This window comes from Nelusetta ayraudi, unplaced genomic scaffold, assembly GCF_046127955.1.
Source record: "Nelusetta ayraudi isolate G7.1 ecotype Tasmania unplaced genomic scaffold, CSIRO-AGI_Nayr_v1 ptg000006l, whole genome shotgun sequence".
NCBI classification, from domain to species: Eukaryota; Metazoa; Chordata; class Actinopteri; order Tetraodontiformes; family Monacanthidae; genus Nelusetta; species Nelusetta ayraudi.
The window spans coordinates 4629581-4641836 of NW_027466056.1; the positions used below are offsets into that span (position 1 = coordinate 4629581).

At 49.0% G+C, this 12256-nt stretch overlaps 1 protein-coding gene across 5 annotated transcripts in view; it reads left to right on the plus strand.

Moving 5' to 3' along the window:
- The window catches only part of LOC142881865 (gamma-aminobutyric acid receptor subunit gamma-3-like), a 65608-nt gene that overhangs the window by 4182 nt on the left and 49170 nt on the right, over positions 1-12256 (plus strand). For 4 of the 5 annotated variants that reach the window (XM_076016298.1, XM_076016271.1, XM_076016289.1 and 1 more), the window contains one exon: positions 2019-2173. Coding sequence is in view for 4 of the 5 variants with exons in the window: in XM_076016271.1 (XP_075872386.1) it covers positions 2080-2173 (94 nt within the window). In the remaining variant the exon portion in view is untranslated. Of the gene's footprint in view, positions 1-899; positions 1568-2018; positions 2174-12256 lie in introns of those variants that run through there. The other variant, XM_076016261.1, reaches the window with a different exon arrangement.

Consider the following 12256-nt stretch of genomic DNA (forward strand, 5'->3'; position numbering starts at 1 on the left):
ACCATTTTTCAACAGGTTAGACCCGTCGGAGTGCAGTTTGTGCATATCTTATAGCTTTAACGGAAACGTGTTGTTTATTATAATATACAAGCAGCCAAAACATTAAAACTCACGGGAGATAAAAAAAAAAAAAATGTAACATTTGCGACACACTGCAATGTTTTATTGGCAATGCCTGATTGTTCCCATGCATATTAATTCATGCTAATGCAGGAATTTGACACAATGAAGAAGCGCAACGGGAAGTGATTTTGATTAAAAGGCTGCGCGGCGGCTCAACTGCAGGACTAGAAGTCGGAATCAAAAAGCTGTGATGTACAATGGGGAGGTCAGGGGTTAATTCTAGCCGCAGGGGCCAAAGCGGCACCTCCCCGCAAGATTTTCCTCTTTCGGCCACCAGATGGCAGCGAGGCCTCTCGGCAGGCACTTGGGTGTGAATGGGGAAGAAAGGGAGGGAGGGAGGGAGGGGAAACAGGCGCGTCCCTGAGAGTTTGAGCGCCTATTCAGAAAAAAAAAATGGCTTGTGTGGGGAGGTGCTGTGGCCACTAACATCACCTCTGGTGGTTAATATCTTTTCGAAGGGTAAGAACACACGAACAAAACGGAGGAAATTTTACTCAGTTGATATCGTCATAAACGGGTAAATCTTTAAAAAGAAAGAAAAAGAAAAAGAAATCAGTCATAGTCGAAAGGGGTTAAACATAACAATAACACAAGATAGAACGAAAGGATAGATCATCTCGTATAGTGAGAAAAAAAATAAGAGCACAGCACTGCGATTTATTCATTTATTTATTTATTTATTTTTAATAATAAGCCCCCCGCCCCACGGCGGATAACGTAATTGCGGCGCAGGTACAGTATGTCGCTGCGCTCGGTGTGGTGAGTCACGCAAAGAGGGGCTCATCCTCCGGAGCTCATCTCCCCGGCGGACGGCGTCCACTGCCGGCCACTTCTTGCTTCCCTCCCTGCCTGCCTGAGCAACTCGATCCCGCTCAGTCCGATCACGTTGATCGATCGATCGTCGGCGGGGGTGCGTCCCGGCGAAAAACACACCCCACCCCTCGCCACCCACCCGCACAAACAGGGCGCGCGCGCGCCCTCGCACGCGCGCCTCTCACCCTCCCCTCCGCTTCCAGTCAGGGAGGCGGGTGGTGCTGTGGGAGGTAAAAGGGGAGGGGAGGGGGTGAGGGGGGGGGGGAGGGAAAGACCTCTCTCTTCTTCATCATCTTCTTTTTTTTCCGCGCTCGCGGATGCCACGCAGGACAAAAGTGCGTGTGGACGCGCGAGGAAGTTGGGAGTAGCGCCCGGATTGATGGTCGGCTGCGGCGCGACGAACGCACGTGGAGAGGGGGGTGCCGCCGCCACCGCTGTCACTGCTGCTTCTTCTTCTCCGAGACATAAAGAATAATATATATTTATTATTTAATTATTCATTTTTTTCGCCTTCGTTCCTGCCAACCCGAGGTGTTGCGCGGGGAAGAGGAGGAGGAGGCGGGGGGGGGCTCAAAATGACAATCAACTTTGCGCTCGTCCTTTTCACACTTGCGCTTGCTCAAGGTGCCCGGTAAGTGTGCGGATTTTTCTCGCGCTCTCTTTCTCGCTCTCTTTATTCGCAAACATTTTTATCGATCACGCGCAACAGCTCGCGAGGTGCTCAAGGACGGGAAAAAAAAAAAAGTTCAAACGCGTTGTTGTTGCCATTGTTGTTTTTGGGCAGGTGTGCGTTTTGTCTTGTGAATGAATGTAATGTATGCATGCACTGGATTTTTTTTTTTTTCTTATTATTATTAGGGCTTCCCCCGCGCGCGCACTCAGGCGCGCACGCATGCGGCAGCAAACCCACCACCAGCAGACGTCATCGTTTGTTCGTTCGTTTGCACCCCCTTCCCACCCACTCACCCTCGCGCGCGACAAAGTTTGTGTTTGCGTTGACGGAACGTGATTCACGACCTTCCCTTCTTCTTCGCCTCCCTCCGCACTCCCACTCCCCGCCCCCACCCCTCTCTCTCTCCCAGCTGTGATCTGCTGGAATATGGCGACGACTACGAGGACCACCACGACGCCCACGTCAATCAAATGCTGGTGCCCAGGACGCACCAGGAGGACGCCACGCTCATCCTCAACAACCTCCTCAAGGAATACGACAAGACGCTGAGGCCAGACATCGGAGGTGAGCCTCCACGCCTGAGGGTTCACTTCCTGCCCCTTCACAACACCCGCGAGGAGTGGCAAGGAAGGGTACAAGAGAACACAACATTAAGTTGTGTGTGTCTGTGTGTGTCTGTGTGTGTGCGCGCGCGCGCGTGTGCGTGTGCGTGTGTGTGTAACGTGACACGGTGTTTTCAAGTACTGTCCTGCGTGGTTTCAACGAGTCACATTAATGGGTGACGTAGCCAACAGCTGCCTGTGCGAGCCAACGTAAGAACTCGACGTCGGCCGCTGTCCATGGTGCTGATCGACCCCCTCGCTGGCTGAGGACAGAGCTGTCCATGGTGATGATCGTTTCTTCTTGATAGGAGTGTAGCTGTCCGTGGTGCTGATCACTCACTGATGGATCTGTCCGCGGTGCTGATCACCCCCAGACTGGGAATGGATCTGTCCTTGGTGCTGATCATCTCCCCCACCCCCCTGGCTAAGGGGAGAGCTGTCCGTGGTCCTGGTCATTTTACCCTGACTGGGATTGGATTTGTTCGTGCTGCTGATATTTTGAGCCAGCCAGGGACGGAGCTGTCCATGATGCTGAGGCCTCGAGCATCGATTTGAGAGCTACGCCCTGAATTTCTAACTCAGACAAGACTAAATTGCGGGGGGATCCTGCATCAATGTTGGCCCAACGGGTGTCTTGATATCGATGTCATGTGTGCATCCCCGGCCTGCGTTTGGGAGGGCAAAAGGTGGTAGTTTCTCTGATTGCACTCACTCATTATTTCAACCATACACTTAGGTCGCAATCAAAGCCCCGAGCGAAGAGGAGTGGTCCTCTTGAGGGAGGGAGGGGAGGCCGACCGCTAATCACAAGGTCACTGTTCCGAGGCACCCGCGGTAGAGCAGTGGGAAAAATTTGCCTCTGTTGCCAAAGTCATTTTCCCTTAACTGTCAGCATCTCGAGGGTTAAACCAAACCCTGTTGTCTCTCCAAAGAGTCTGAAGATGAGAGAGCATAATGACGGTGAGGGGGGTGCAGTTTGAAACCAGGAAGCAGCTGCCGCAAACTGCCCACAAATACCACAGAAGAAGACAAGGCAGACACGTGAGCCTCGCTGATGCTGCAGTAGTGGCTTTTTTTTTTGGTTTTTGTTTTCAAATAAAAAAATCAATTGCATTCTTTTTTTTATTTCATTTTAGAAAAGAACTGGAAAATAGCTCAGAGGGGCTTTTCCGCAGTCGAAGACGTTCTCACTGTTCCGCAAACTGTCTTTGGCAAGAGTTTAGTCGAAGGCCCACTGGGGGCCGAGCACAGACACTCGCACAATCTCTCAGCTGTTGCTACAGAAGAGTTGTTGGGTTTGGGCTTGGATTTTGCACTTGGAATTTGAATTAGACACCAGAGAACGAGAGGACCCTGGTGGACAGATATGGTCACTGCCGTTTATCCGCTTTATTTTATTATTTTTTTAAGAACTCGGGCACCCCGGTCGATAAGCGGCCGGTAAAAGGTTTTGTCCGCCCTCCGCCGGCTGCCCTTGCCTCAGCCTGTAAGCTCTCCTCGGGGGTGGGGGGATTGTGGGCCCCCCGCCCACTCCCCCCAAACCCCCCATCCCCCTGACCACGTCCAGTGTCGGCAATTTTGATGTGCTCCAGTTGATGCACCTCTGTGTCGCCCATGAAATGTTAATGATTCTTCAGGATCATGCGGAGAGGCGGCGGGCACTGCTGTCATGGCATGTGTAGGTGGTGGGGGTGGATGGGGGAGGGGGGGGGGGAGCGGCGATTGGGGGGATATGTGCATACTTTGCATTCAAAGGAACACCCCCAACCCCTCCACCAGCCAGCCTCTCCCTCTTTTATTCTCCCTAATTGTGCTGCCTCCCCCCTCTGTTGGGTTATTGTTTGTACGCTGCTGGCTGTGGAACCAGAGCGCATGCTGTTGTTTCAAGCATTACCGAGCTTTCTGTATTAATTAGCCGCTAATTTAGCGCTCAGAAGTGTGTTTGGATCTTGCAGTACAACTGGCTCCTTTTCGGTGGAAAAACACTCTCCCCCCCCCCGCCCCCCCCTCTCGTTTTTTCGTCTTCTTCTTCTCCTCGACAGCGTTTGAAGCCGGTTGAATCAACGATTCCACGCTCCGGTTTGCCTAATTTAATCTCAGATTTGACTCATTTGGGCGTACAGTGAGGAGATTAGTTCTGACGTCTTTGTTGTATCTTTGTTTCGCCGAGTAGACGAAAGCCAACGCACTTCACATTGGCACACTAGTGATACTGTGGCACACAGAAAATAATTACTACTGAAGGACCTGCTCTGTCGACGAAAAACTATCACGCAAAACGAAAGAACCAACATGCAGTGACCCCCGAATTGGAAGTTTTGTTTTCTAAAAAGGAGTGAAATCCTCTGAATTTCTGTCTTTTGCGTTTCGAGACCCCAGATGGCTCCAAAGTGTTTTTGTTTTTGATTTTTTTCGCAACTCTCTTCAAAACCTACGCTGGTTTTCATCTTTCACACAGAACGGCAATAATATTAAATCTGATTTTCACTTTTAATCTCCTAATTAAAAAAAGCACGTGAGTCAGCGTGATGTCTGAAGACAAATTTGTAGTTGCGTCTCAACGTTGGATTATGTCGAAGCAAATGACTCCCCCCCCCCTCCTCGCCTGCGACTCCACATATATTTTTATTGTTCGCTCATTAGCGCAGCAAACACACATTTTTCTTTCTGTCAGAGTCGCCTCGGAAAACAATTAGCGCCGGGGCTTACAGAGCAATCTGATTCACATGCTGCAGTCGAATCATGACAAACACTATTATTTTAAAGAAAATCCAAAAGTTTCAAGGCCTATTTCATCATCATCATTATTATTATTATTATTATTATTATTATTATTATTATTATTATTATTATTATTATCATTATTATTATTATTATTAGAGCCTCTGCGAAACTGTCCAAAGTCCATTACAGTTCCTCAGTCAAAACTATAGAGGAAACAAACGGAAGAAAGACGAGATAATAACAGGCCCATTATCGAGTTCCCGCTTGTTTCTGCTCCTCCTGCCTCCTCTCGTGCCGGCCCAGAGGCTTTAATCGTCCTATAAAGAGACTGACTGGTCCACTTGCGCGAGAGAGCAAACGCAAAAACAAGGAATCTACATTTCCCGCCGCCGGGCAGAGCGAGTGTTGATCCTCACCTGAAGCGATAAGAAGCGGACGAGGCCTCCGTGCTCCTATTGTGTCACTTTCCTTCGGGGTTTCGGGAACGCATGAGCGCTGCTGGGATTTTTTTTTCTTCTTCTTCTTCTTCCCTCCTCCCCACCCTCAACGCCTGTGTCACTGCGTGCCTACTTCTTTTTTTTTGCGTGCGAGCTCGCCAGGGAATCCAGGACAAAAGCCTCGATTCGACTCCGGCGTTTGGACGTCGTCGTTCGAGTCCCCCGCTTCTAAAAATACAGCCAGCGTCAGCACCGCTCGCAGGCCAGCAGGAATTTTACCAGCGGGACGGTGTCGGATCAGCTCTGGAGGAACATTTTTTGAACCGCAAAAGGAAGCAGCAGGAAGGAAGGAAGGAAGGAAGTTGGATTTCACACGTTGCCATTGGCTCCGGCCGCTTTCTCCACCTACGCTCGTTTTAAACATTACAGTTTCGCACATCTACAGAAGTGCAAAACTCTAATGAGGTATAGAGAGAGATGGACAGCGCCACCGCGCAACTTCCCCCACGGCAACGTTTTTAAGTCCAGGCATGGGCAAACTACGGCCTGGGGGCCAGACGCAGCCCGTTGTGGTTTCTAAACCGGCCCCAGCGAACTTGAGGAAATTATATTAAGAGTAAGTAAGTGATAAAATAGCTGAATTTCATCCATGTTTTAAGAGTCAATTCAATAAAGAGCGAAATACAGTGGGGCTTCAAAGACACTGATTTTGTTGTATATCGCTTTTGTTCATTTGTACTATGAGGTGGGTCACCAAACATCCATCCATCTGCTGCTGCTCCAGCCCTCTCTGTCAAATTCAAGAACCTATTGTGGCCCCGCCAGTCAAAAGGTTTGCCCACACCTGTTTTAGTAGCAGCTCTCGGTGGATTAGCCACGCAACCAGTTCCAGGAATTAGACTGTTTGACCATCCGCCCCTCATTCCCCCCCAGTGGACGAGCGACTCCCCTCATTCACTCTACGCTGGCTACAGTCCGGCTCGTTTAGTGGGAGGAAAGCAACATAAAACTCTGATAGAAGACAGTTTTGTGGAAAAGGAAAATAAGTGCAACACAAAAAGAGGACTCTTCAAAAGCGAGAGCTGTCTGAAATGAAAATGCCCAAATTGGAAGAGAGAACTTCGCTATCGCAAGCCTAAAAACAGAAATGCAGAGAACAGTGCCGTTAAATCCTCAAGCCTTCTAACATAAAACACTTCTAACAAATGAAGACAATAATGATGGTGTGTGATGGACACTCCCTGCAAGGGGGGCGAAAGGTGGTACCAGTGGTGTTTAAGGGTGGGGGGGGGGGGTTCACTCAGGCCTCCGGTTACTGCCCTCCCTCTGGGAGGCGCTAGAGGACGATTGCCTCCAAAACAACCCACTTCCAAAACAGTTTTATCCCGATTAGACTCTGAACACTGAGAGGGGGGGAGGGGCGGGGTTACGCATGGCCTTTGTGTTCATCTGAATGTGTTTCTGTCTGTGTATATAAATGTGATGTGTCTAAATGTTGGAACCTGTAACCAGGCTGTACTGACAAGACATCCCACCAGCGTCTTGCTTCTTCTTTGTTGGGTCTCGCAGACGTGTTGCCCCGACGTCTAATAACAGCATTTTTTTAACGGCGAGCTTAAAAAAAAATAGTGCCCGCGACTCGGCCCGTATTTATTTGCTGTTCCTAACAAATGAAGGTCCTGCGAGCGGCGGCTGATTTCTGGCGATGCCGCCGTCAGTCGTCTCCCCGAGTCTGTGATCGCCGCTGATCCCTCGGATCTGCCGAGGCCGAGGCTTCACACTCCGGGATAATCGGGCAGATTTGAGGCAGGAAAATCCTCCTCCTCCGTCTCCGTCTCAGGGGGTGCAGAGGGGTGGGGGGGTTCCCTCGCTCGCTCGCTCGCTCGCTCGCCAGCCCTCCCTCCGTCTTTTTTTAATGAATGAATTTATTCATTTTTTTCATTCCGCCCGTCAGGATTCTCAGCGTTTCCTTGCAGCTTGACCTCTCGGCTTTGAGGTGGCAGGCGAGGCCTCTCTGGCGCCCCCTCATTGCGAAGCCGACCAACTGCAGCTTCTGAACGGCGCTGGCGCTCCGCGTTGCCCTCGTGCGCGCACCTGGACGCAACGTGCACCGTCGGCTTCGAGCATGCGCGCGTTGCCAAGGAGAAGAGCTTTGAACTGTTATGAATAAAGAAAACAGGTGTGTGTGTGTCTGTGTGTGTCTGTGTGTGTGTGTGTGTGTGTGTGTGTGTGTGTGTGTGTGTGTAATGGAATCTGAAGTGTCTCTAATGCTCTGCAGCTGTTTCCTGTTTCCTCTCCATCCACCTGCCTCTTGTTCTCACCCACAAACCTCACATACACCCTGCACACACACACACACACACACACACACACACACACACACACACACACACACACTCCCCTCCGATTTGCTATCAATCACTGAACCACCCTGCATAATTCACGTCCAGATCCAAGGCGTTTTATTTTATTTTATTTTATTTTTAATATCCCCCATCCCTCAGAATCCGAGTTGTAAGTTTGACCCACTTTGAGACTTCACATTAAAACCTCATAGATCCAATTCAGAAGATGGTAGTCAGATGTGATCGCTCTAGGGCAAAGCGTGAGCAACGGAGGAGGAGGACGGGGAGGAGTGGCAAGAGGAGGTTAAGGAGAAGATGGGGAGGAAAGGGGGAGGAAAGGAGGAGGGGGAAGAGGAAGAGGTAGGGAGGAGGATCAGGAGGAGGAGGACAGAGGAGAGGAAAGGAAGGGGAGGTGGCGAGGAAGAGGGGAAAGGGGGAAGAAAGAAGGAGTGGGAGGAGGAGGAGAGGAAGGAGGAAGCAGGAGGAGGAGGAGGTGAGGGAGGAGAAGGAGGATCAGCAGAAGGGGGAGGAGGAGGAGGAGGGAGGGGGGCTGGATATGAGGAGCAGATCTTGTTGATATGAGGAGCCTCCAGTGTTGTGTTCGGTGTTGGTGGCCAATGTGTGGAAATGTCCTCGGAATCAAGCAGAAGCTCCTCGTGTTGAACATCAGCCTGGTGTTTCTCACATCAGCGACACGGCGCTCACATCATCTCGCCTCAGCACCTCTGGGGTGCAATTAGAGATGTTCATTTATTATTATTGTTATTATTATATATTTTTTTCCCATCGGGGGCTTCAGATGCATCATGGGAACATTCGGGCCGCTGGAAAATGACTCGCATAATTATCCCGTAAACGCTTTCGGTCACGTTTGTTTTTCACAGCCAGAGGGGAGAACAAAAAGAGAGAAAACAAATGAGGAGCGCAGCGACCTCCCAGCTGCTCTGGGACAGTTTGACATCCTGTCCATCAGCTCTCTTCTCGCTCATCCACAGTGGTTGGCCCGCACCTGAATGCTCACTGTCCAATCCCCCGCCAGCACCTGCAGTGATGCCACAGAGGTGGCTTTAGCTTAGCTCTTAGCTTCCAAAACTGACTTTCAGCCTTTGCGCTGCTGTTTAGAACTTTGTGTAGTGCCGCAGCGCCACCACCTGGCCAGTGTCTGGGTGTCTCTGCCGCAGTAGCCTGGGGTCCCCGTCCCCCCTCTGGGTCTCCCACAGGCCTGACTTTTGGCACCTCGCCGGCTGAAAGGACAAATCTCAACTGAGCCTCCTCACTCCTCCTCCCTCCCTCCCTCCCTCCCTCTCACCCTCTGCCTCCTCCTCCTCCCTCCTTCATCCCTCCTCCTCTTCTTCCCCCTTCTCCTCCCTCCCTCTCCCTCCCTCTCCCCCCCTCTCTTCCTCCCTCCTCCTCCTCTTCCTCCTTGATATTTCAAGTCCACTGGCGTGTCATCAGATGAAGAGGGGTCTAGATAAGAGTCTTTCTCCCAAACCCCTCCTCTCCTCTCCATCGGCGGCCGTTCAGCCTAGCTGACAGTCACCTGCAGGACCCACACCCAGCTGACAGCTGGTGTGACCTGTGGTGGGGGGAGGGGGGAGAGGGGACTGGGACTTGACATATCATTGTAACAGCATTCTGTTCTTTTTCAGTCCCACAACTGAATTTCAATTCCAACGACAAACTTTTGTTATTGGGTTCCTGCGCCCCTCATTGGGTTTCCATTCTCTTTTTTTTAGAAGAGAATAGAATATCGAATAGAAGACCTTTTAGTGTCAGTGTACAGGAAGTCAAGAGCAGCTCCTTCAGTGCAAACCTATATATAGGAAGATAACGACATAAGATAAAAAAAATACATACATTTTTAACAATAAACATATGTGTCAATAAAAGTTATATAAATATATGTATATATGTATATATATGTATATATACATATATATATATATATATATATATATATATATATATATATATATATGTATATATGTACATATATATATATATATATATATATATATATATATATGTATATATATATATATATATATATATGTATATATATATATATATATACATATATATATATATATATATATATATATATATATATATATATATATATAGTGTAAATTAAAATATTGGTAAGCATTGCTAAGTGATCTGCACTGATATTGTGCAGTACATTAAATCTTTTAGGGGTGAAAAAGGGCTTGGTTGGTTACTGGCGGTTCTATTTGTGGTTCCGAGCGACGTGAATGCGGATTCAAACGCTCCCCGTCCCTCTGACAGCCGCATGATGTCACACAAGGTGTCTCTCTCTCTCTCTCCCCCTCCACCCCACCACAACCAACACCAACACCACAGCCACAATCAACACCACCCCCTACCCCCAACCCCCTGTGGGAACCTGCAGGCAGGATGTTGTGTTGCCATGGCGATGCTTGCCTCGCCCCGCGCCGGGGTTCAATTTAATTATCGGCGCTCGTACTTGGAGATAAGATGATCTCGTCTTTTTTTTTTTTTGTGAAATGAAAAAAAAAAACTCACCACACTGCGTTGATTGGCGAATTAGAAGTCCGCGCTTGTGAAACTCCTACCTGCTGAGTGTGAGTCCCGTTTTTTTTTTTTCTCTCCTTTAGTTTGTTTGGAAATTAAACGCGGCCTCCTGCAGCAGTTTTGTCGGTGGGCCTTGGTTCAGCAGCCCCCCTCCTGCCCCCCCGCCCCCCCGTTCCCTCCTCCAGCACCCCACACACACACACACACACACACACACACACATTTTTTCCCGAAATGTTAATTCATCTCAACAGCCGGCGAGGCGGCCGAGGTCTCATTCCTTCAGCCTTCTTCCCCCAAGTTAATGAGAAACCAAAAAAGCAGCGGCCGAGCTGTTGTGCAGCACTCAGAAGACGGACCCCACCACTCCCCCAACCCCTCCAAAGTGGGAGTGTATTAGCGTGGTAATAAGACCAACTGGGTCCAGATCATGGCTGACACCTTCTCCATCCCGCTGAGCTCTAACCGTTTAATCGATTTCCATCTGTGTCCCCTCCGCCGCCCCAGCTGGGCCCTCTTTTTTCCACCTTTTTCTGATATGGAATGGGGGCGTGTCGGGGGGGGCAGAGGAAAATTGTGGGAATGTGACATTTGAGCCTCTTCTTGCTTGTGGGTGCATGTTGGGGGGGGGGGGGGGTTTAAGGCGTCCTTATAATTATGCCATGAGCTCTCTGCCCATGAAGATGCAAATAGACGTTGCAATAATTTGTAGCGTTACAGCACGACCCTTGGTTAAGCCCCGCCCCTGCTATTGGGACATGCCAGCACGGCACGTTGAGTTTTCCCCAGCGACTCGTGTTCCGCCGGGATCTCCAATTTCTGCCGAGGTTCAGAGGCATCAGAGAAGAGCAATCAACTAAATCGATCGACTGTTGTTTGTACAGCGGTAAATCACATCCAAAGGCGGACAACCAGGGCTCCATTATGATTTATTAAGATGTCTTGACAAAGGATTGGGGTGGCCACAGGTTTTAAGGTGCTCAGCAGCATTAGCTGGTTGCACCTGCAACCAGCTAATGCTGCTGTTGTGACTTTCACATTTGTGACTCTACTGACCTGCCCACCTTCAAATCCTATCTCAAAACCCACTTTAGAACTGCTTTTAACGTGATTAATTGTCCCGTCGTTACCTGTCCTGTTATGTCGAACACTTCACCATCAATTTCTTTTAAATTTGTTTGATTTCTTGTAATTTTATATACCCCTGCATTTTGATTTATTTGTAGTTTGATTAAATGCGCTGATTTTATTATTTTAATTATCGTTTAATTTAATAAGTGTCTTTGAAAGAGATTTCAGAAAAGCGCTATACAAATAAGCAATCAATCAATCAAATGTTGTTTGTATAGCACCTTACAACAGCCAAAAGGTGCACAAGGTGCAAACATGATAAAAGAAATACTCGTAAAACATGGCAAAGTCAAAGATAATCAGCCGTCTAGCCAAGCACTACGTCACGCCAGCTAGTCAACGCTGCCTCGGAGCTAACACGCTAGTTGGTGCTACTTTTTGTCGTACTGAACTGTGAGCAGGGGTCTTCCACGCTGCTTTACCCAAATATGACGTTTCTCCTGTTGCATTTTTGGTCTACAGAGGAGAAAAAAAAATACGCCACTTGTACGCTCACCCAGTTACGATCGCGAAGGTATGATTAGTTCCAAGGTACGATCGCGGTTCCAAGGCAGAGCTCGCCGATAGAGTTGCCAACCGTCCCTTAAAATACAGAATGGTCCCGTATTTGACAATGAAATGGTCTGTCCCGTTTTGAATTCATACGGGACAGGAGTTTGTCCCGTATTTCTAAGTTGTCGTGAACGTAAATGTATTTTGGATGCAAACTCACGTTCGTTTCCATAGAGTTTGCGTTCAAAACCATACTCTACGTAGCTGCAGGCAATACCACTGCCCAACCCATTCACAACAACTGCGTACTGGCTGCGTAGCTTGCATACAGTAGGCTATGAATCAGGATCGCTTGTTCTT